The sequence below is a fragment of the Miscanthus floridulus genome, chromosome 8, assembly GCF_019320115.1.
Source record: "Miscanthus floridulus cultivar M001 chromosome 8, ASM1932011v1, whole genome shotgun sequence".
Classification (NCBI taxonomy): Eukaryota; Viridiplantae; Streptophyta; class Magnoliopsida; order Poales; family Poaceae; genus Miscanthus; species Miscanthus floridulus.
In genome coordinates, this window is record NC_089587.1 from 12669013 (window position 1) to 12694473 (window position 25461).

The following is a 25461-nucleotide window of genomic DNA, read 5'->3' on the forward strand; positions in this document are numbered from 1 at the left end:
AAGAGAAGGTAAACACATAGCATGACGTGGAAAAGTAGTTAAAAAGAAAGAAAGTATATAGCTTTTATTGTAGCCATAGCAGCACTTGAAGGCTACCTGGCCACAAGTTTGCCGAGCTCGGTCAGCTCAGCCTAGCCATGGTCCAGGTCCTCATTCCGAGACGAAAAGCATGGGGGCACTAAACTTCTCGCAAAAATAATCTTGAAATTTGCAAAATATTGTACGTCCGCCAATCTCACAGATTTTCTCTAGTATTTTTCGTCACAGCGATCGGGCGAACGAGCAAATAGCGAATGCTTAGTACTCCCTAGAATTACGTACCGTCGGCAAAAGTCGAGGCTTATGATTTTTTTTTTTACAAGCTGGATTGAGATCGTCCTCTTTTTTTGGACCACGGCTGGCCAGATTTTTCTGTATCACGGCGACAAGTATGCACAGATCGCGCCCAGCCACCTCTCCTCCTTCCTTCCAAACTCCGGAGCAGTCTCGAACCCTCCCTTTCGCCAGCGAGCCCCACGCACATGAATGACCACCGATCCCTCCCTGTCTCGGATCGCGACCACCCGCCGGCGAACCGGCCGCGCCCACAGCCCCACGCGGCCGGCAGGCCTGGCACTCCCCAACTTGGCGATCGACCGGTGGACCCGCGGCTCGTGGAAAAAACGCCGCGCGATGGCCGATGGCTCGTCTGATCCGGACGCGCGGCCTGACTGACCTCCGAGCAGACGCCACCGCACGCGCATGGAGTACGTACACAACGGAGCTTTCGAGACGGCGGCGTCCGCGCCGTGACGCCACCGAGGCCGGACGGACGAACCGGACCGCGGGAAAAGATCGCGGGCACGCACGACCGCGCACGTCAACCAGAGATTCCCGGCCACTCGATGATCCTCTCGTCAATGACGCCACGTACACGATATTTATCGTCGCTTCTTATCTCTTCACTCACCTCACCTGTGCTGCTGTCCACTGGAGGACACGTCACGTCTCGGCGTCTAGCTTGGAGAGCCGCTTATATAACCGACCGGCTCGGTGTCTAGGTGCTAACGGCATGTGGTTCGGCAACAACAACACAAGAGGTGCCCGAGAGAGGTAGTAGAGGCGTGCGTGCTAGTGCTACGGCGCAGCAGCAGCGGCCATGAGCAGCGGGCGCGAGAGCACCACCAGCAGGTGGCCGGAGCTCGCCACGCTGCGGGCGCTGGCGTGCGACGCCGCGGAGCAGCTGCGGCTGCCGCGCGCCGGCGTGTCGGTGGCGTCGGGGTCGGCGGCCGGGAGGGAGCCGGCGGGGTGGCGCGGGCGAGAGGACCACGTCCACGGCCACGGCAAGACGGCCAAGGTGATGCACCTGCTGCTCTGGGGACCCAAGTGAAGTGAGGGATACTACATGTCTACATGTCATCAGTCCTTAGTCCTCACCGAGGTCTCGTGGCGGCGGCGGCGGCGGCGTTCGCTTCGATCTCTGCCGCCTGTGTTTCTGGCGATCCGGCCGCTGGACGCACGGATTGTACCTATACGGCTATACGCCTATACCACTACTAGTACTGCTGTACCTGTGCCATAGTAGTATTGTACTAGTAGTAAACTGCTGCTTCCTTCTCTTCTTGAGTTCTTGCACCACTTTTTTTTGCTGTTTGCTCGATCGACTGCTCTTAATCGCGTCGGTCGGTTGTAAGCTGTAGTGTAGCCTACAGGCTATAACTGAGCTTCTTGTGTGTGTAGTGTGCAAGATCTGTAATGTAAGAACGCGTGCAGCTGCGTGTGAAATTTAACTTATTCCCAACGTTTTTTGTGTGTGTCGTCAATCACTTGTTCCATCCAACACGTCTAATTTCTCTTGGGGATTATTTAGATACACTTCAATCCACCTGATCCACATGTATTGGATTGGAAAATTATATGGATTGGTTTAGATTGGAGTGCAACTAAATAAGACCTTTCAGATTTTAGGGGAAAAGTTGCTCGTTCTAAGTCAAGATTGGAAAGGTGCCTTTTTACCTGAATTTTTCCTCGAACTGATGCTTACCTCAGTCAGGGGGCATAGGCGGAGCTACAGGAAATCTACGAGGATAGGTGCAAGGGTATATAATAGGAGGATATAAATTGGCAAAAATTTAGTTATTTCTACTGTTTTTTTAATTTTCATGTGGGTGTGGTCGCACTCATAGCCATGATTATAGCTCTGCCCCCTGACCTCAGTGTTATCTGTACATCTAGAAAAGAAGAAAGATTGAATGTTTCTTCTTACTTTATAGTTTCAACCCACCTCCATTTTTTTAAAAATAGTTTGATTGCTTAGTTTCTTTAAGGTTGTCCTAGTTATGTGGGGAAAAAGAGTTTGTCTACTATACAACCATGTGTTTTATATGATTTCAACACATAAATTTTTTTTGCACCATAAGATTAAGATCCAACAGCTTCCATCATTCTTCTACCTCTAGCCTTCTTCTACCTTAAGACAATCACAAGATCAGAGATTCGCATATCACAAATCACATATCACATAAAACAAATTTTTTTCTATGGAAGGATAAAATACAGAGGTGCTGCTGGTGCACTGCTGGTGTCGCGTCATGTATAGAGGGGTTGGTTCCACTTGGTGTTGCCACCGTCGCGTGCCGCGTGCGCTGCTGGTGCTGCGCTGCCCACACGACGACAGTCGAGGCGCAGAAAGCGAAAGCGCGCTGCCGCGTGTGTTTCTTTGTGCAAAAAATTCATGTGTTTTTTCTTGCTAAAACACATGTGTGTTGTATAACATTTCTGTAGGAAAAATATAAAAAGGTGGAAGAAAGAGATTCTGAAATATTTAGAAAAGGGGAGGAAAGGAAAAGTGAACAGAGGACATTAAATATTTAAAAATGAGTGGAAGAGGATGAGATTGTAAATATCTAGCCTTTAAAATGAGTGGAAGAGGATGAGATTGTAAATATTTAGCCCCGGATCTTTCAGCCCGTTCGTTTCGGCTGAAACGATCGTGGATTATAAACCGGAAGTATTGCTGGCTGGTTTGATGTGAAAGAAAAATATTGTTTCAGTTTATAATCCACGATCATATACGATCGTATAAGCCCAGCCGAACAGGCTTTTTGCATCCGTCGAAGTGTGTCCACATATAACTATATTTATTTAGAAAAGCACACAACTTAGATTAAACTAAATAGTCCACACCTTAATTTCTAAACAATGAAATAAGTGGAAATGGAAATGTGATTTTTCATTCGTGGCCGATAAAACCTATACACGTTTTTATAGAGAAATAGAGCATGTGTGATTGCCATACTTGTTGAAATTTGTATGCTCCGCCCCTGACCTCAGTCTTATTAACAGTCTATCTACGAAAGAAGAAAGATTAGATGTTCTTCTTACTTTATAGTTTCAACCCACCTTCATTCTTTAAGAAAAATAGGTTGATCGCTTAGTTTCTTTAAGATTGTCCTAGTTATGTGTGTGTGTGTGTGGGGGGGGGGGGGGGGGGATCAAAAGGAGAAAGTGGAAGAAAGAGATTTTGAAATATTTAGAAAAGAGGAGAAAAGGGAAAGTGAACAAAGGACATTAGATATTCATTTAGAAAATGAGTGAAGGAGGAGGAGAGATTGTAAATATCTAGCCTCGGGTCTTTGTATCCGTAGAAGTGTGTCCACATATGACTATATTTAGAAATAAACACAACTTAGATTATACTAAATAGTCCACACCTTAGTTTCTATAAACAATGAAATAAAGAAAAATGGAAATGTGACTTTTCATCTGAGCCAGAAAAAACTTAAATGAAGACATATACACGTTTCTATAGAGTAATAGAGCACCGTGATTACCATACTTGTTGAAATTTATATAGAACTATAATTTATTGCTATTTTCATGAGAAGAAATACATATATACATGTTATTTTGAGTGAATCTGTACACCACTGGTAGACCTGCTAAATTATACACTTCGACAATGCATCCAAGGCTCCAAACAAAGACGACAGGTCACAAAAGGTTATGCAATCTCCCCAAGGGAAACATGAAGCCCACTTCGTTGTTTCCTGTGTTAGCTAGGCCGCGCTAAAGGATCCAGCCCACGCGGCGGGGCGTCGTTGCGGCCCGCGGAGAATAACGAACGTAGCGACGGACTCCGCAATTAGTACCAAACCGGCTAGCGAACAAAGCAAACACCAGCTTATAAGCCGAGCTGCAGATTTTTGCTTGTCTCACGGGTCTCTTCGGAGACATCTGATAAAATTGGACGTGGCCTTACAAGGTACGCCATTGGCAGAGTGTTTTCGGTTGCTACATCAAGGTCGAGAATCTTTTGGCACATTCACATACCCCTGGCTGGCTGGCCGCTTTTTTTTTTTTTTTAGATATGCCCCCAGGGCCCAGCCCCTCTTTTTGGGCAGCTATTCACCCTCCGGTCCTAATAATGTAATACACCTTTTATTACTCTTTTACTCTCAGGATATAAGACATGTTAGCAAAAGATATAACAACTATTAGAGAAAGAATGCACCAAATTAATACACCTAAGTAATACTAGTGTATTTATGTAAGTAAAGTTTTTATAAAAAAAAAATCATCTCTACTCTCGAGAGCTCAAACCGTCATATTCACCTTTATTGTCCAAATTATAATGATTTAGATTTATCAAAGATATAAAACAAAATAAATAAAAATCCAATACAAATATAACTATTAGCGAAAGAGATAATGGCTTAGTGTAGAATTCAATCATAATTACAGCTAGCTTTTGTAATGGCAAAGCAATAAACCAATCGATAATCATGATAATAAAAAAACGACGCTCGTAGCGTCCGGATGCCCGACGTGAGTTCGCGTCCAGACGCCCCTTGGGGCCGTTTGACTAACCTCCCAGGAACCGTCCCATACAGACCAAAGTATCGTAACGATTCGAAACGAGCGAACCAATCCAGAGGAGCGTTCGCCCACGCCGACGCCCATCGCGACGGCCCGTTCCCCCGCTGTTCGTGCGTGGCCCGTTCCCCCACCGCGCCACCATCCGTGTCGCGCCCCCTGTCCCCCACCGCGCCCCGTTCCCCACAGCGCCCCTGTCCCCGTTCCTCGCCGCACCCCGTTACTCCACTGCCCCCTGTCCCAAGAGAACGAAACACTTTCAAGTGCAAAAATCGTAAAAAATATGTAACTATGTAGTGCAACATCGAGATATAAATACTGCAACATCGCAAAACTATGTAGTGCAACATAAAAAAAAATGTACTGCAACATAGGAAATTATGTAATGCAACATTGAAAATTTTGTATTGCAACATCTGAAACAGTAGTACTACAACGTCGTAAAAATCAACCATGAAACATGGAAATGGAAACATCTAAAAAATCACCTTTTAATGCTGCAACATTTGGAAAAGGTAATTTCAACAATTAAGATCCCCTATTGCAACAATCCTAACATTATAACTCCCTTTCTGCAACATATGAAATCACCTATTGCAACATACGAAAATCATCTATTGCAACGTCCAAAAATCCCCCTTGCAACACGGGGAAACAGCAAAAAAGGCGTTCTGCAACACATGAAATCACCTATTGCAACATACGAAAATCATCTATTGCAACGTCCAAAAATCCCCTTTGCAACACGGGAAAATAGCAAAAAAGGCGTACAAAACACCAAGGGGATGGGTTCAAGGTGCAGGCTGCTCTAGCCCCCATCACCTTCGAGCTCGCTGGAGGGAGGAGAGAATAGGACCACAGAGGTCGCCGGAACCCTAGCCACCGCCACGTCCCTCATATCCAGAGGAGGAGGAGGGATCAGATCCAGAGGAGGAGGAGGGCTCAGATCCAAAGGAGGAACAACCTACCTCGTCGGTGCCGCCGCCGTCGTCCTCGTCTCCGGTGGGGGGAGCGGGAGCCTGGTTGCTGGTGAAGGGTCGAGATGGCGGACTAGAGGGGGGTGAATAGTCTTTTCTAAAACTCAATCGCGTCGGCTAACCGATACAAATGCGGAATTAAAACTATCGGTCTAGCCAAGACTATACCCCACTATATATGTTCACTAGCACCTTGCAAAGATAACAAATATGCAACCAAGGTGCCGGGCTAGTTAGAGCTCTCCTAAACAATTCTAAGAGCAAGATTATACAAACCTATGCCACTAGTACTTTAAGCAATAAGAAAGCTCCTACACATGCTAGTAAGCAAAAACACAAAGCTAACGATGCTCACTAGCAATGCTCAATAACAAGGCAACCAATGCCTAATTAGAGAGCGCAAATACTTAGCTACACAAACTAAGCAATGTGACTAACAAGGTTACTAAAACCAAATTAGCCACGTAAGGGAGCTACTTCTATGCTACACAAGCAAGAAGGTAATTAGCAAGCTACACAAGCTATCTAATTACAAGAGCAACTATACAAGCTTAATATGTATAAAAGTAATTGCAAGCTTGTGTAATGGGGATGCAAACCAACGGGAAGAACAAGGTTGACACGATAATTTTTCTCCCGAGGTTCACGTGTTTGCCAACACGCTAGTCCCCGTTGTGTCGACCGCTCACTTGGTGGTTCGACGGCTAATTAGCATCACCCGCTAAGCCCGCACGTCGGGCACCGCAAGAACCTACCCCTTGAGTGAGTGTAGCTCAATGACACGCTTTACTAGAGTTGCTCTTCGCGGCTCCTACGGGGCGAGCACAATGCCCCTCACAAGCACTTCTTCGGAGCGCTGCACAAGCTTCTTGCGCGTTTCGACAGAGACCACCACCAAGCCGTCTAGGAGGTGACAACCTCCAAGAGTAACAAGCACCACTGGCTTGCAACTCGATCACCTAGTGCCACTCGATGCAACCTCACGATGCAATCGCACTAGAATCGCTCACTCACACAATCGAATGGTCACTATCAAGTATGTGTGAGATGGAGGGCTCCCAAGCACTCTCAAGCATGGACACAAAGTCCCCCAAGGTGCTCAACACCAGCCATGGCCGAAGGCCACTTCTATTTATAGCCCCAAGGGTCACTTGACCTGACCGGACGCAGCAGCTTCAACTGACCGGACGCAGAATCCTCGGCGTCCGGTCATTTCCAGTAAGCTTCCCGAGGCGTATTTCTTCGACCGGACGCGTCCGGTCCACCTTGACCGGACACAGACCAGCGTCCGGTGCAATACCCTCGGTACTATGCAGACCGACCAGCTCGACCGGACGCATGCAGCCAGCGTCCGGTGCTTTTAGACCCAGCGTTCGGTCAGTTGACCGACGCCAGCGTCTTCGCGATCAACTCGTTTTCACTTCTAACTTCTTCACCCTTGCTCCAATGAGCCAACCACAAAAATTTGCATCTTGCGCAATAGAAAATAGGCATTCCATTTTCCCGAAAGCGCCACCCAAACCCATCTCAACCCTGCAAACACCACTTTCTTTGTAAATGTGCCAACACCACCAAGTGTACACCACCATGTGTATGTGTGTTAGCTTTTCATAATCATTTCCCAAAGGATGTTAGCCACTCAACTTGCCACGCCACTCGATCCTAGCGATGATGCAAAGTTAGATCACTCGAGTGACACTAGATGACCGATATGCAAACAAGTTTGCCCCTCTTGATAGTACGGCCATCTATCCTAAATCCGGTCATAAACTTCTCTACACACCTATGACCGGTGAAATAAAATGCCCTAGGTTATACCTTTGCCTTGCGCATTCCATTCCATCTCCTCCAATGTCGATGCAACACATGCATCAACACGATCAACAATAATATGATCCACTTCATATCATCACATGATCATATTGGTTCATTGATCTTGACTTTACTTGCTCTTCACCGTTGCTATCGTCCATCGGCGCCAAGTCTTGCTCAAGCTTCACCGCCACACGGTCCATCACTCCAAAGCCTTCGACTTGCCCTTCACGCTTGCAATCGGCCCATCAAGCCAAGTCTTGTCTTGATCTTCTCCACCTTGATCACATGACTCAATGTCATGTCTCATGTGCATTTAAGCTCCTTCATCATCACATGTGTGAGCTTTGCAACATCTCCAAGCCATTTTCACCTTCATGGCATATGTTGCTCACACACATGTATCTGTGGACTAATCACCTGTGTATCTCACATAAACACAATTAGTCCACCTATGTTGTCACTCAATTACTAAAACCAAACAAGGACCTTTTAGCTGGGGAGTGCGGGTCACAATGGAGGTCGCGAAGGGAGGAGGGAGGGAGCGCTCACGAGCGGGCACGGCGTCCATCCTAGGGCGCTAGTAGGCTCCGAGCACGGCGCGGCACGGGCGGCAGCGAGCAGGCGGGCGGAGCGGAGCGATCGTGGGATGGGAGTGGGAGGTGCAGGGGAGCGGGGCGGTCGCGGAATGGGAGTGGAGGGTCACAGGTCACGTCCAGACATGAGTTTGGGGACGGACGTCCTTGTAGAATCATTATCAATAAAAAAACAAGAAAATCACACTAAACATATATGGGTTGGATTGCATGCGTCATGCACTTTGGGTCCCACGACACTCCTTTCCCATTGTGCTCTATGCTTACCATACTAGCATGTCCTGTTATTATAGCCTTAAACCCGCTGAGTCCCTCTTTCTGCAACTTCTCCTCAGTGGAAAGGTTTGACATTACCATTGACATCGATAAAAGGGAAAATAGGTGAACAGAACACACGTCGATACCAAGGATCACGGCTCAAATCTAACAGCTTTCATGTTGCTGACCTAGTCTATGAACAAGTTCCTATTGTCGAGTTTATGATCGAATCATGAAAGTATATCAACTTTTCATGTATTACATGCAGTTGATCCATGGATTCGCCAATGCCCTTTTGTGAGAAGCTTGCGGGAATGCAATAGATATCGTTGGACTTTTCCTTTGTAAGATGATGATTTTGGCAATGTTTTTTTTTGGGGAGACTACTATGGATCCGCAAGAGAGGATACAATATGATCCAAATTTTAAATTTACAAGGGGACCAAGAAGCTAGACAATTTGTAGGACAGTTGAACAATGGTTTTTATCGAGTATGTAGCTTACCAAGAGGAAAGAAGGTTACCTTCATTGGCGGAAATTGCACAACCATGAGATAGGAGTGGAAAAAATAAGAGTAGAGGGAGACAATTTGCTTAAGGGTAAAGTACATTTTTCAACCCTCAACTCGCGCCGAAGTTCGATTTTCAACCTTTAATTACGAAACCGGTTAAGAAACACCCTTCAACTATCAAAACCGGACAAATTTGGTCATCGGCTGATTTTAAAAGCAGATTTATATTTTCGGGAGGCATTGAAATTTTATATTATTTTTGAGCATCTTAACGTCCTCAAATGAAAAAACTCAAAACTATAAAGTTGTAGATCCCATTGAGAGCTACCACTTTGGTATAAAAAGTATTTTTATTTAACTTCATACAAATAATATATTAGTGCTCTAATGCGGTAAGCGCTAGTAGGTGATTATTATGGTGCTGAAATTTTATATTATTTTTTCGAGCATCTTACTGTTCTCAAATAAAAAAAATTAAAACTATAAAGTTGTAGATCTCATCGAGGTCTATAATTTACATATAAAAATTATCTTCATCCGACATCGTATTGAAGGGTTTTCTATTTTTTGAAATTTGAGTCTCGTCACGCCACAGTATTATTTTGTCGCTTGAAATTTGAGTCTCGTCACGCCACAGTATTATTTTGTCACGAGACTCAAATTTCAAAAAATAGAAAACCCTTCAATACGATGTCGGATGAAGATAATTTTTATATGTAAATTGTAGACCTCGATGAGATCTACAACTTTATAGTTTTAATTTTTTTCATTTGAGAACAGTAAGATGCTCGAAAAAATAATATAAAATTTCAGCACCATAATAATCGCCTACTAGCGCTTGCTGCATTAGAGCACTAATATATTATTTGTATGGAGTTAAATGAAAAGACTTTTTTTTACCAAAGTTGTAGCTCTCAATGAGATCTACAACTTTATAGTTTTGAGTTTTTTCATTTGAGGATGTTAAGATGCTCAAAAAAATAATATAAAATTTCGACGCCTCCCGAAAATAGAAAACCGCTTTTGAAACCAGCCGATGACCAAATTTATCCGGTTTTGATAGTTGGAGGGTGTTTCTTAACCGGTTTCGTAGTTGAAGGTTGAAAATTGAACTTCGGCGCGAGTTGAGGATTGGAAAGTGTACTTTACCCTTTGCTTAATGATAATATATGGAGGTGCATGGAGAGGGAACAATTACATTCAAACACATAAGCGAAACTATCTGCGCTACTCAAGAAAACCTCAAATGTTAGAAAAAAAAATCTAGATATATCCTTACAATTTGCGCGGATCATCTTGCTAGTTACAAGACCTGCTAGGATTATGATCAATCTACAACAAACATTCATCATATATGTTCTGCACCCTAGCTGTTGAGTAGTACAGTATAATGTAATTAACTTGGGTTTAGTTTACTTGGCGCTTGTGTACGTAAATATCCTTCATTTGCCTGCCTACTATATATACCCCAAAGAAAAGAAAAGAAAAGATCGACATGCATTGTGCAATCAATGGAAAACGGATGATCAGCTCATCTCTAGTGCTATCCTCTTCCTCATCTCGGCGCTGCGGGCGTCATTGCTGGTGTCGATGACGAACTTCCGCCAGAACCAGTGCTTCTTCCAGACGTGTGCCATCTCCTCGACGGGCACGTTCTTGGTCTCCGGGAGCAGCATGGCGATGAAGAGCGTCATGAGCAGCACCCAGGCGCCGAAGAAGTAGAAGAGGCCGAAGCGGAGGTGGCAGAGCAGCGTGAGGAAGATCTGCCCGATGAAGGCCGTGAAGAACATGTTGACGGCCGCCGTGATGCTCATCGCCGCATTCCGCACCGCCAGCGGGTAGATCTCGCTGGGGATCAGCCACCCCATTGGCCCCCACGACCACGCGAACCCTGCCACGTACACGCACACGAACAGCACGATGCACATGGCGTACTGCTCCGAGATGTCCCCCGTCCCGCTCATGCCGAACTGCAGTCCGATGAACGTCCCCACAAGGATCTGACAAGAACAACAATCATGCTTGGATCATGGATGCTCGATCGATCATGCATGGAGGATGATTAATGGCGGCTATATATATTTGATTACCTGGGAGATGATCATCTGCGTGCCGCCTTGGAGGAAGAGCGCGCGTCGGCCGACCTTGTCGGCCGTGACGACGGCGACGAAGGTGGAGAAGACGTTGACGAGGCCGGTGATGACCGAGGACACGAGAGTGGCGTTCTGCTTGAACCCGACGGTCTTGAAGAGCACCGGCGCGTAGAACATGATGACGTTGATGCCGGTGAGCTGCTGGAAGAAGGGGATGAGCAGAGCGAACGTCAGCTGGGGCTTGTACTTGCCGCCGAAGAAGAGCTCCCACCAGGGGTTCTCCACGGCCTTGGCGTCCTCGCTTGCCGTGGACAGGTCGTCGAACTCCTCGCGCACGTCGCCGACGCCCCGGATCTGGAGCAGCGTCTTGCGCGCCGTCGCCGTGTCGCCGCGCTCGATGAGCGACGTCGGGGTGTCCGGGATGGCCAGCGCGCCCAGCGCGATGACGGCGGCCGGGATGGCGCCGAACGCCACGGCGATGCGCCAGCCCCAGCCGCCCGGGACCTTGGACCCCAGGTAGTTGGTCATGTTCGCCGTCAGGATGCCCACAGTGATCATGAGCTGGAACATGATGTTGAGCATCCCGCGCTGCTGCGCCGGCGCCATCTCGGAGATGTACAGCGGAGCCGCCTGCGAACACGCACGCACGCACGCGCGAGCATCAGCGGCAGCTAGTTCATGAACAAGTTTACGGAGATGCCGAGTTGCTCACTTGAATGGAGATGCCGACGCCGGCGCCGACGAGAATCCGGCCGGTGAGCAGCATCGGGAAGTTCACGGACACGCCGCCTATGCACGCGCCGGCCACGTACGCGGACGCGGCGGAGAACAGGGTCCACTTCCGTCCGAAGGAACGGGTCATTGGGCCGGCGAAGAAGGCGGCCACCGTCGCGGAGAGGAAGAGGGAGGAGCAGAACAGCGTCAGGATCTGGCTGTCGAACTTGCAGTACTGGTTGACGACCACCTGCTTCTTCATCTCCTCGTAGATGGAGGGGAAAAACTTGACCATGTATGGCTCCGACGACGTCAACCCGGCTTCACGACCACCACGGCGGCGACAGTGACAACAACAACCGTACGACGTCAGAGTCAGAGCAAGGCACAAGCCCCTGCTAGCTGGAGAAGAGATCATAGCTAGCTTGATTCTACGGTGGCTCACTCACAGGTGAGGCCGATGTCATAGCCGAAAATGCAGCCGGCGACGGAGGCGATGAGGCACGAGAAGACGACGATGCCGGTGAGCTCGCCGGGGTACGTCTTGTACCTCGTGTGGTGGTGCACGATCACGGCTCCCGGCATTGTGCCCGGTCACTGCTCCGGCGGCCAATTAAGCAACCAGTCGCTGGCGACAGTCACAGACCGGTCCGGTGATATATCAACGGCGGCAATCTCGACGGGGGGAGAGAGGGGTGGTGCGGCGAGCGAGCCCCTCCTGTTGGTCCTTCACGCAGCCAAAGAAGAATGCGTCAAGGCCGGAGCAGTGAGCACTTAAACCGGGGAAGGGCTCGGCGAGTGGCGCGGCGGCAATGGTGGTGAGCGATTGGCAAAGCTGCCGCCCTGTCCTAAATCGTCGGAGGCATGCTGGTCGCCATGCGCGCTCTCTCTCCGGTGCTAGTCGTGTCGTGTTCGTGTCGCCCCCAAGAATGTCTCCATTGTTTCAAGGTCAACCACGACTTTGCAGCTCCTAATCCTGGAGATCCTCCTTTCCGATTTTAGCATGTCGCATGCATGCAGCCTGTTCGTCGTCGCGTTCCAAGTTCTGCTGTAGGAAGAGTGTCATCCGGACATTCCGGGGGCAAATGCCTTTGCTCCCTCTGTCAAATGCAGTGAAGTCTTGCGAACCAAGGAGGGAAAACTAGTTGGAATACAAGATGGGGTGGTGGGTAGTGCCTCAGGCTTGTTCGGCTGCACATCAATCCATAGGAGTTTTCATGGTTTGGGAGAAAATTGGTATGCAACCAAACAATGAAACAAGTCCTGACCGGTTAAAAACTTCGAGATTCCACAATAATTTCTTGAAAGAAATTCGATTTCATACAAAACTGTCCCGAGAAGTTTTTGGATGTTTTCTTTTCTCGAATACGTAAAAGATTTACGCATCCTCGTATCAATGAGTTTCAATTTACAACACCATGCGTTGGGTGACCAAGCGACCTAGGAGTAGGAGGTTTAGAGAGTGAACAAAAAGCACATAACCATCATAGGATTGAAACTAGTTCAAGCCTGCTAATCTCTACAACTAAAATTTACGTAGGGCAATCGTCCACCCGCTTTCACCTCATCTCCCCTCCCCTCCCCTCCCCTCATGAATGTCCACCTGACTTTCACCCTGCCTCCCCGCGCGATAGTTTGGCCCAGCCAATCACTCGATCAATCCCATGCTCACCCTGAGTCGCCAATCTCAGTTGCATCTTATAAAACATTACATAAGGATTTTTTTTAAGATCAGCATCACGCAAGGATGGGCATGCAAAAACCTAGCTTTTTTTGGGTGTGTGTGTGTGTGTGGGGGGGGGGGGGGGGGGGGGGGGGGGGGGTTGATGGACTCCTACATGCTCTTTGTAACGCTAGATTTTTGCAGCTGCGTTTTGTAAAATATGCATGTGTACGAGTCAATTTTTGCAATGGGAGGGGAGAATCTCTGGCCGTGGATCAGGTGTTGTTGGTCCTTCCCCTCTCCCTGCCACTTCATCTTCATCTACTTCTGTTGTTTATGAGCTATCAGCTTACTTAGACAGTGACAATGTCACTTCTTATGAGGATGATTTTGACCTACTTCTGTGGTGGCGTAACCACAAGCTAACCTTTCCAATCCTGTCTATAATGGCTAGAGATATCCTATCAGTTCATGTATCTATTGTGTCTTCGAAGTCTTGTTTCAGTTTGACAGGTAGGATAATTGAGGAACGGCGGCGGCGCTTGTCACCAGAGACTGTGGAGATGCTGACCTGCTTAAAGGACTGGGAGTTAGGAGAAAAAAGGGAACAATATGCTGTTGACAACCAAGAACTTGAAGACTCATTCCAGAACTTGTACCTTGATGAAGATGGACCTACTGGTGGTGCTCCTGGTACTTAGTGAGGTACTGAGGTTGAGACTTGCCTCCTGAGTGTGTGTGTGTGTGATCTGTGACTGTGAAAGGGTGTGTGTGACTGTGAAAGACTTGTCTATCATTTGAACAATGGTTAATTATGAGCTGACTGCACTCTTTTTTCCTTTCTAGGGTTTCTCACAAGGGTGAGTTTTACCTAGAAAGGTTTTTAATGAGGCAGCATTGCACTAAACAACTCATTTTGGTTATTTATGTTGTCTGTCGGCTTTGGACTTTGATTCTGTGAATCAGTGAATGTATGAAACTGTGATCTGTGAATGTATCGGACATTTCGACTTCGATTCTGTGAATGTATGAAAATGTGACTGTATCGGACAAGTTTTGGACTTTGATTTTGTGAATGTAAGAAACTGTGATGATGTATTGTGGTGAACTGTGAATGTATGAATTATGAAACTGTGAACTGTTATCTATTTGTGAAACTGTGATTCTGTGAATACAAAGGGTAACAGGTCGCGGGCTGGCACGGCCCGTGATTCTGGCCGTGCTTCGCGGGCCGGCCTGGCACAAAAATCAGCCCATAGGGCCGTGCCCGCCCGTGGCCCTATGAGACACGGCGTGCCGTGCCGGCCCGTTGGCTATCGGGCCGTGCTGGCACGGGCCCGTGCCGGGCCGGCCCGTTGGCCATATATAACTAAGGATTGTGAAAACCCTGGACATGATGTAGATCCAGGAGCCTAAAGCTCTCTATGGAGTATGGATCACAAATTTCAACCATGTTTGTGCTAAAAGACAGAAATACAGTGGATATCATGATGCAGAAAATATGACTAACCATAGAAACTGTGAATGCAATGTATGAAATATGAACACACTACAGCTCATTATAGGGTACCATAACATCTAAAAAATAAGCGACTTTTCTCCTTAAGACAAATGAGCAAGATTTGTATGCCAGCTCATTCACAATCAGAAAAATAGATGTATCGCTAGAATCAAATAAAGCACAAAAAAATGAAAACATGAGATACACATGCAAGCAGGCAATAAAACTAAGCAACATAGTTCTTCAATGATATGCTACCCCCCCCCCCCCCCCCCCCCCCCCCCCAAAAAAAAAAAGTATAAATATGTGACTATAAAGGGGCTGCAGAATATATAACAAATATTTTATTGACTAAGACAATTGTATGATAAAGGCAAAGTAATAAATATTAAATGCATAGAGGAGAGAGGTACAAGAAGCGACCTCGAGGAAAAGGTCGTATCACGGACACGAACACGACTATTTCTGATCCGGCCAAGTATTGGAAACTCCGCTATCTTGAGAACCTCAGCCCTCTGCAAATGTGTGTAATCAAATTGTACTAAATATGGATGATTGTCAAGTTGGCCTAAAAGAATCTGAATACTCTACAGACATTATTGTACCTCAATAAGATAGGGCATGTCAAATTTGCAGATATTGTATCCAATTATGATATCAGGATCCACTTCACATATGAAATCCTGCAAATTATTTCCAAATAAGAATCAGTTAATTTTTCGGTCAAGTCCTTTGTCTACGATAAGAAACTGTATTTAACTTCTCTCCTTTTGCGGAATAAGTGTATTTGTTTTTAACTCTTTTTTCTTTTGAGGAATAATGATATTTAGTTTTAGCAAAAAACAAATGTTTAACTGCATATAGCAAGTAAAAAGGTAAACAAATACAAAATGTAGATACAAAAGGTAAAGAGAATGAAACCAATACTGGGAAATGAAGAAAATACCATGGACAAATGCGCTATAAATTCGTTTTTCAAAGAAGATAAAGGCAACACATACCCTCCATGCAAGTAGAATATCTCTCTCTGCATCAAATGACATAACATCGACTCCCACAATGGGAGAGCATGATTTAAGAGTCATGACATTCCGTACAAAAGGTTGGCCTTCTCCTTGATGTGTAACCAAGTTAGCTATCTATTTAAATTCAAAGGAGTAAATCAATAAATTATAACCATAAAGACCTGCATTGAAACTAAATGGTAACAAGTATCGGATACATGAAAATGAGCTCAACCTGAATAACAGGATCATGAGTTGGTTCTCGGAAATGACCTTTGCGACCAGCACATTCAATATCAAAACTTAATATGCGAAACGGGGCCATCTTAGAATATTCTCCTTCAGCAGCATGACTTACCAGATCTGAGTATCTGTTAGTTGTGTTAAGAATAGACATAACTGAACAACACCACAGTTTAGTAAATAGATGAAGCATTCAATTAATAGAAGGATACAGGCAATCTAGCTCTAGCTGACAATAGGACATGACACAGGCTAATTTCCTGTATTTCCCAGCAGGAAGTTCAATCCAGTTGCCACCAACAATATTGCAATCAATCATGAAACGAAGGGCAAAAAGAATGTTGCTTTCATATGTCAGGAAACTCTTCGAGCCAAGGCCTTCAATCGTTATTCCCCTTTCCAGGATACCTATAATGTGCAAACAATTTAAGCCAGCAAAGAGAGAAAAAAAGTGACTAGTAACTTGGATGATCAGAGGAATAAAGCAAAAATCATAAATTCACATGATAATACATTGACATGGAACCAAAAATAAAATTGCTCCGTAGGTTATCCATTAAATAAATAAAAGATAGTGGGGTCAATCTACAAGACTTAGCAATAATAGTTGTATTGTGTCTTAAGAGTGCCACTAACCACGACAGCTAGCAACAATGGTAGGCAAAGCGACTACTATCTTGAGGAAAGGCTGAGATTGCTGCGTTTGGTAATGCATAATTGTCTGCTTCTGCACAAGCTCAACTCTCTTCACGAACCTTGGAACATTGCTGCTTCTATTTGACTCCTTCATCCTCCCCTGTAGTACAGTTTGAAGCAACCATAAGGAAACCATGTACTGCCAAAGTACTATGTTTCCTTAGAAGCTCAGTTCAAGGTAATGATTGTAAGTACAAACCTCTAGTGTTTGGTGAAAGCGTGATATATCATCAGGACCCATCCCTGAAGGACAGCCAATATAGAAATATGGCTCAAATCCATGCACCTTACAGCATATGCTGTGACCTACAAATGTTACAGGGGTAGCATCAGAGGTCAGCAAAAATCATATGACAATGATAATTCTTTACTGAAAGATAATAGGGTACTCAAGATATTACCTTCTCTGGTAACACCAAAAATCCTGAGTATGGCTGCCGAACCAGATGAGTTGGGGAGCAATTCTTTGTGGTTCTCACCAATAACATAATCTATTTCCAACTGCTGAAAAGCTAGAATATCCAATACAAACAGAAGAGTGGCAAATGTAAGATGAAGTCAAATATCCTGAATATATGTTCATCAAGTTCAAATTAAAACAAAATTAGGTGACTATCTATTTAAGTAGCAAGAAACATTGAATCTGAATGAGCATTGAGCATGTACAAGTGGACTGTTAAGCAAGTCCTGAGTTTGAACTTTTAAGGCTCATAACTCATAAGTGAACCAAAAGTTTATAAACATGTATATGAATATAAACGTAAGTTTGATAGAAAATATGTTCAATTCATAAATTAATTCAGAAGTACCAACATTTGGAAAACTGAAGTGATCTTATGATCTTCTCTATCATGATTGATTATAATATCCATCTCAATTGGCAGGTGATACAATCAGAATTTTGAGCTAGGACTATGAAATTGTACAAGACAAAAAATAGAGGTCTATGAGATACTTCTGGGAAGGCAGGAGTTGTACTCATCTTTCAAAATTAAAACTCTTAACCCTTAATCTGAAATTTACATCTATGATTCAACGATTGCCCCTAGTTGCATCACTCATAATTAGAAAAAACAGTCACAGTTTTGAAGTGCACCAAACACTGAAAAGGTGCCTTTCTTCCTGTCCCAACTACCCTGGGATACAAAAATGGCAAACAATAAACTTCACTAATCAACCTGATATACAAACGCACATATTAATCCAAAAGAATAATTCCTCGTTTTTTGCCCAAAGTTGCACCAAAGCACCATGATCCAAAGTTACTGAACACTACAAATCCCAAGAGAAACCACATATCTGCACAAAATTTTGCCGAGCTCCAGATCGATCAAGGCAACTTAACTAACACAGTGCTATCAAAAATATGAGAACCCTATCCAAATGACAGTAAATCGTTCTCAATCCGCCAAAGTAGTACTGAATCCAAAGCCCAACGCACTCCCCAGTCCCCACGCAGTCTGCCAGACCCCAACCAACCCATCTCGGGACACTGAATCCATTAAGACCCGGATCAGGAGGGCGAGCGCCGTGAGAGAAAAGGGAGACCGGGTCGTACCGACGGTGCGGGAGCACCCGGCGGCGAGGTCGGCGGGGAGTGCGGGGCGCTTCCACCGCGCGAGGCGGGACGCGAGGGCCTCGTCGCGCTGGAGCACCAGCAGCGCCGCTTCGTCCTCCGCCAGGATGGACTCATCCAGGAACACGTCTTCGTCCATCATGTCCTCCTCCGCCGCCGCGGCCGCCGCCGCCGGGGGAGGAGGAGGCTGCGCAATGCCGGGGCTGGGGTTGGCCCTCTTCGCCGCCGCCCCGGAGGGAGCGGGGGGCGGGGGACCCCGCCGCTTGCCGCCGCGCCCGCCTGAGCTCATCGCCGGATTGGGGCTTGGGGGACGGGGGTGGGACCGGGAGTGGGAGGGGAGGGAAGAAAATTCTTCATCGGGTCGCGCGGGAACGGAACGGCGCGCGGGAAATCGGCGGCATACTGGCAGCGCTGACCCAGTTTGGTAGTTTCTTTTTTTTTTCCTTATTCTTCACATTTCTTTCTTTTTCTTTTCTTTTCGTTTATCTTTCTCTTTTTTTATTTTCGTGCTTCATTTTTTATGTTTTATGTGATTATTTATTATCCTTTTTTATGGTTCTTTTATTTCTTTTTTATTTTCTTTTCTTTCCTTTTCTTTTCTTATTGTTTTTTATTTCTTTTCTTCAATCTATTTTTTATTTTTGATTTATTTTTTCATTTCATGTGATTTTTCATTATTATTTTATTTTTTATATTTTTATTTATTTTATTTCTTTTTTGCTTTTACTATAATTAATTATTTTGTTTGTCTTATTTTAATTTAATCTTATATTTTGTTCTTTTTTGTTTTTGTTCTTTTTTCTTTTGTCTTTGTCTTTATTTTTTCTATAGAGTTTTTTTACTTTTAACCTTTCTATTTTGCCTTACTTAAATTTTTTCATGTTTACTTGTTTTATTTTTCTATATTCCATGAGATGCTATGTTCATCTAGTATACAAGTAATGTGATGTTCACATGCTCTATGGTGTTTTTTGTGATGTTCATGTAGTATACATGTGATGTTCTAAAAAAATTTTATGGTGTTGTACATATAATGTTGTATGATGTTTTTTATGTTCACGTGGTATACATGTGATGTTCACGTAGTGTACAATGATGTTTTAGGACGTAGTATATATATGATGTTCTATGATGCTTTTTGTGATGTCCATGTGATATAAATGTGATATTCTACGATGTGTGGTGACGTTCACTGTCGGGGACCTAATACCAGGGTACCCCAGGAGGTGGAACCGATAACCACCAAACGTGAAAAACTTCTGGACGCATAAAGGCGTCATGTCATCCCTTGTTCGAGTAACAGGAGTTCGGTTCCGCCTCGCCCGACACCTTTGGGACGGGCTCGGTCTCGCCCAAGGGCCGAGGGATAAACTCCGTCTCGCCCGATGCCTTGAGGGCGGGCTCGGTCTCGCCCGAGGGCTAAGGGATGAGTTCCGTCTCGCCTGATCCCGGAGGGGCAGGGTCAGCCTCACCCGACGCCTTTGTGGGATAACCCTGCCTCGCCCAAAGGCTCAAGGCTAAACTCCGTCTCGCCCGACGCCTATAGGGCGGGCTCGGTCTCGCCCGAAGGCTAAGGGATGGATTCCGCCTCGCCCAATCCCAGAGGGATAGGGTTAGTCTCGCCCAAGAGATAGGGATTGATCTCCGCCTCACCCGACGGCTCAGAACGAGCCTCGCCCTGATCGATATCTATCCCTCATAATGATGGGTACAGGACGAGACAAGACGTTCGGGTCAACCATGGCTCCAACGACCATACCCTGCGCCCTGGCAGGAAAAGGACTGCCAGGGAGCAACAGGACTGATGCTTTAGACCCTTCCGGGCGCCGCTGAAGGGTCGAGATGGCGACTAGAGGGGGGGTGAATAGTCTTTTCTAAAACTTAATCGCGTCGGCTAACCGATACAAATGCGGAATTAAAACTATCGGTCTAGCCAAGACTATACCCCACTCTATATGTTCACTAGCACCTTGCAAAGATAACAATTATGCAACAAAGGTGCCCGGCTAGCTAGAGCTCTCCTAAACAATTCTAGGAGCAAGGTTATACAAACCTATGCCACTAGTACTTTAAGCAACAAGGGAGCTCCTACACATGCTAGTAAGCAAAAGCACAAAGCTAACTAAGCTCACTAGCAATGCTCAATAACAAGGCAACCAATGCCTAATTAGAGAGCACAAATACTTAGCTACACAAACTAAGCAATGTGACTAACAAGGTTACTAAAACCAAATTAGCCACACAAGGGAGCTACTTCTATGCTACACAAGCAAGAAGGTAATTAGCAAGCTACACAAGCTATCTAATTACAAGAGCAACTACACAAGCTTAATATGTATAAAAGTAATTGCAAGCTTGTGTAATGGGGATGCAAACCAACGGGAAGAACAAGGTTGACACGATGATTTTTCTCCCGAGGTTCACGTGTTTGCCAACACGCTAGTCCCCGTTGTGTCGACCGCTCACTTGGTGGTTCGGCGGCTAATTAGCATCACCCGCTAAGCCCGCACATCGGGCGCCGCAAGAACCCACCCCTTGAGTGAGGGTAGCTCAATGACACGCTTTACTAGAGTTGCTCTTCGCGGCTCCCGCGGGGCGAGCACAATGCCCCTCACAAGCACTTCTCCGGAGCGCCGCACAAGCTTCTTGCGCGCTTCGACGGAGACCACCACCAAGCCGTCTAGGAGGTGGCAACCTCCAAGAGTAACAAGCACCACCGACTTGCAACTCGATCACCTAGTGCCACTCGATGCAACCTCACGATGCAATCGCACTAGAATCGCTCACTCACACAATCGAATGATCACTATCAAGTATGTGTGTGATGGAGGGCTCCCAAGCACTCTCAAGCATGGACACAAAGTCCCCCAAGGTGCTCCACACCAGCCATGGCCGAGGGCCACTTCTATTTATAGCCCCAAGGGCTAAACTAGCCGTTACCCCTTCACTGGGCAACGGTCGGGTCGACCGGACGCTCCGGTCGAGCTGACCGGACGCTGGACCTCAGCGTCCGGTCGCTCGCAGACGACCACGTGTCCCGATTCCAACGGTCACTTGACCTGACCGGACGCAGCAGCACTCAACTGACCGGACGCTGGACCCTCAGCGTCCGGTCGTTTCCAGTAAGCTCCCGAGCATGACCGGACGCGTCCGGTCGAATGTGATCGGACGCAGCCAGCGTCCGGTCACACTCCAGCGACTGCTACACTCCACGTCAGTGCGACCGGACGCAGCCTGCCAGCGTCCGGTGCATTCAGATCCAGCGTCCGGTCAGTTGACCGACGCCAGCATCTTCTCCATTCTCTTCACCCTTGCTCAAGTGTGCTAACCACAAGAATTTGCATCCGGCGCAATAGAAAATAGACATTCCATTTTCCCGAAAGCGCCGAATCCCGCCGAGCTTGTGAGGCGGGAGGGAGAGAGGGACCCAAACCCATCTCACCCCTACAAACACCACCGCCTTTGTAAATGTGCCAACACCATCAAGTGTACACCACCATGTGTATGTGTGTTAGCATTTTCACAATCATTTCCCAAAGGATGTTAGCCACTCAACTTGCCACGCCACTCGATCCTAGCGACAATGCAAAGTTAGATCACTCGAGTGGCACTAGATGACCGATATGCAAACAAGTTTGCCCCTCTTGATAGTACGGCCATCTATCCTAAACCCGGTCATAAACTTCTCTACACACCTATGACCGGTGAAATGAAATGCCCTAGGTTATACCTTTGCCTTGCGCATTCCATTCCATCTCCTCCAATGTTGATGCAACACATGCACCAACACGATCAACAATGATATGATCCACTTCATATCATCACATGATCATATTGGTTCATCGATCTTGACTCTACTTGCTCTTCACCGTTGCCATCGTCCATCGGCGCCAAGTCTTGCTCAAGCTTCACCGCCACGCGGTCCATCACTCCAAAGCCTTCGACTTGCCCTTCACGCTTGCAACCGGTCCATCAAGCCAAGTCTTGTCTTGATCTTCTCCACCTTGATCACATGACTCAATGTCATGTCTCATGTGCATTTAAGCTCCTTCATCATCACATGTGTGAGCTTTGCAACATCTCCAAGCCATTTTCACCTTCATGGCATATGTTGCTCACACACATGTACCTGTGGACTAATCACCTGTGTATCTCACATAAACACAATTAGTCCACCTAAGTTGTCACTCAATTACCAAAACCAACAAGGACCTTTCAGCCGCTGAGCCCAAAAGGTATTACAGGTGCGTGCATCTCACTCGGTAGAGTTGTAGGCGCCGCCTTCAGCTCTGGGACACGGAACCCAATGAAGATACACGACAACCGCTATGCTCCAAGAACGGATTTGCTATCTCCACGAACGACGGATACTCCGTCACCGCGCTGTGGACCCGAGGGAGCGGGGCCCTCTTCCCGACCCCTCAGGTCCTCCCAGTTAGAGGGCCTTGGCCAGGGCGCTACACCGGACCCCAACCCCGAATTCTCCCAACAAGAATCATGGGAACCAGAAGGCGTATGGAGCAAGGCTGGGGGGAGGCTCCTAAGTCAAAACCACTGTACTACAGCCCATACCCTGGGGGCAGCATGCTATGACTAATCTGACATCCTACAGAGATATCGACAACATCGTAAGCACTTATCTTCCTTCGCACTCATCAGAATGGGGGACCGGACCAGGTAGACATGAGCCCCAAGGCTAAGTAGAGTACGCATCCTGGAGCCCTCATCCTTGTAAAGCCAGCCCCTTCATCTATAAAAGGGGATGCGCATCCTCCATCAAAGGGACAGAAAAAATAGGACCGAACAATAGAACGCACTCATACACACAAGCAGATACAAAGCTCTCGACCACCTTTCAATCCTTCGATCAGAGACTTGGGACCAGTCCCTCTCTCGGCAATTTGTATCCCTTACTACAGACCGTTCACGGTGCTAATAACACAAGCAGCAACAAACTGGATGTAGGGACGTTCCGCCCGAACCAGTATAAATCCTGTGTCCTTTAGCGTACCATCCGAGCCTAACGCGCATTACTATAAATTTACTTGCCGGTGCTTGTACGAAACACCGACAGTTGGCGCGCCGGGTAGGGGCTTTGCGCGTTCCAAATCAGGTCTCGGATGGCCACCCACATAATCACCTGGGCCCTGGGCGCACACGTGCGTTTCGGCGACCTGGATTTCATCATCACACTAGGAGGAGAGCTAGCGCTGACTCACTCAGCCGCCCCATCTCCCCCTTCGATCAACCTCAGCCGTCTCAGGCTTGAGGGCCCACCGAGCAACTCCCGGGGAGTCCCGCCACCCAAGGAGACCTCTCACAACGCCACCATGTGTCCGGAAGGGTCCATATGGAGCACCCCGACAGCGTTTCCGTTCGGTCTCCGCAACGTTGCGGCAACCGCTGGCCGCCTTCTGGCGCTACGTGTGGTTCAACCACCCAGGGACATCGAGTTCGTGGGAGCGATGGAGCGGGATACGGAGACTCTCTATGAGCTCCTCAACGAGGAGCCTGTATCGCTCTCTAGCTCAGATTCCAGCAGGGGGAGCCACCACCCTTCCCGAGAGTGCTACATGACGCAGACCCCTGAGGGTCACGTTGAAAGCGCCTCCAGGGAAGAGGCCACCCCTACAAACAATCCTAAGAGCAGATCCGGGGAAGAGGGGACAGCCCCATCTCACCTGAGGATGGAGCAGCTAAGGGCTCATCAACAAGAGATCGATGAGGCCGGGCAAGGGCTCGCACAGGAATACGCGGACATCAATCGCCAGATTGAACGCCGCAAAGACGGGGGGCGCGCGCGCGCCACAGCCCGCACCGTACATCAAAGGATCCTCACCGATGATGGGGCCTTTCCTCACTTTGCTCGAGCTAGCCAGAACATCGCCGCAGCAACCGCCTTGCTGCATGGCCTCCCGGAGGCCACGACGTCCGAGGATCGACACGCTTATCGGGAGATTCGCACATTGCTCGAGCATGCAGCCGCGCAGCAGGCGGAAAGTTTGTTGTCTCGATGACGCGAACCCGACACCAGCCAGCGCGCACCCTCAGTGCGTCCCACCAAGGACGCATCCGTACACCAAACACCGCCAGCCGGTGGGCAGCCCTCCGTCGTCCCTGTACATCAACGCCTCGGCCGTGGCCGCGACGTACGCAGCATAATCAACGCCCGGAGATGTGCCCACGACGACGATGGAGAAGCAGCGCGCCGCGGCTATCATCCCCGACGTGGCGGGCGCTACGACAGCAACGAGGACCGAAGCCCGAGCCTCGTCCTGCCAGGCCCTCAGGCCTTTGGCCGGCACATCCTCAACGTTGCGTTCCCTCTAAGGTATCGACCGCCTATGAACATTCCTAAATATTCTGGCAAAACAAATCCCGGGCTTTGACTCGAAGACTATCAGCTTGCATGTCAGGCCGGTGGTGCGAGTAATGATAACTTTATTATTCGCAATCTCCCGCTGTTCTTGGCCGACTCGGCGCGAGCGTGGCTAGAGCACCTACCGTCCAATGCTATTCAGAGTTGGGCGGATCTGACTGAGATCTTCGTGGGTAATTTCTAGGGCACGTACAAACGCCCTAGAAACCCATGGGACCTCAAGAACTGCCATCAGAAAGCCGATGAAACCCTCCACGGGTACATCCGACGCTTCTCCCGACAGTGCAATGAGCTCCCGAACGTCGCCGACGCCGACGTGATAGGAGCCTTTCTGTCCGGAACGACCTGCGAATCCCTGGTCCACAAGCTAGGACGTAGGGGCCCGCGAACTACCAAGGAACTCCTGGACATTGCCACTAGTCACGCCTCTGGAGAAGAGGCAGTCGGAGCCATCTTTGATCGCTCCGACGGAAAGACAAGGTGGGACGAGGACGCCAGCGAAGGCGCCTCCAACCGTCCCGCCAAAGAGAAAAATAAGAAGCAACGGCGCGACAACTCACTCGTGGCCGCTGCCGACCGCAAAG

At 47.5% G+C, this 25461-nt stretch overlaps 3 protein-coding genes across 3 annotated transcripts; 1 reads left to right on the top strand and 2 right to left on the bottom strand.

Moving 5' to 3' along the window:
• Positions 1–1025: 1025 nt before the first annotated feature.
• LOC136471116 (uncharacterized) lies at positions 1026–1802 on the top strand. Its single transcript, XM_066468843.1, has one exon. The coding sequence runs from the start codon at positions 1139–1141 to the stop codon at positions 1367–1369; it is 231 nt and encodes a 76-aa protein (XP_066324940.1). The 5' UTR covers positions 1026–1138; the 3' UTR covers positions 1370–1802.
• An 8394-nt stretch (positions 1803–10196) lies between these two features.
• LOC136471117 (sugar transport protein MST5-like) lies at positions 10197–13360 on the bottom strand. Its single transcript, XM_066468844.1, has 4 exons — positions 12265–13360; positions 11814–12136; positions 11099–11731; positions 10197–11008 (listed from the first exon to the last, which is right to left on the bottom strand). The coding sequence occupies exons 1-4, from the start codon at positions 12398–12400 to the stop codon at positions 10535–10537; spliced, it is 1566 nt and encodes a 521-aa protein (XP_066324941.1). The 5' UTR covers positions 12401–13360; the 3' UTR covers positions 10197–10534.
• On the bottom strand, positions 12410–18787 carry LOC136471118 (DNA polymerase delta catalytic subunit-like). Its single transcript, XM_066468845.1, has 10 exons — positions 18481–18787; positions 17324–17434; positions 17122–17228; positions 16863–17022; positions 16439–16634; positions 16219–16354; positions 15981–16118; positions 15585–15662; positions 15403–15494; positions 12410–12542 (listed from the first exon to the last, which is right to left on the bottom strand). The coding sequence occupies exons 1-10, from the start codon at positions 18785–18787 to the stop codon at positions 12410–12412; spliced, it is 1458 nt and encodes a 485-aa protein (XP_066324942.1).
• Positions 18788–25461: the final 6674 nt, after the last annotated feature.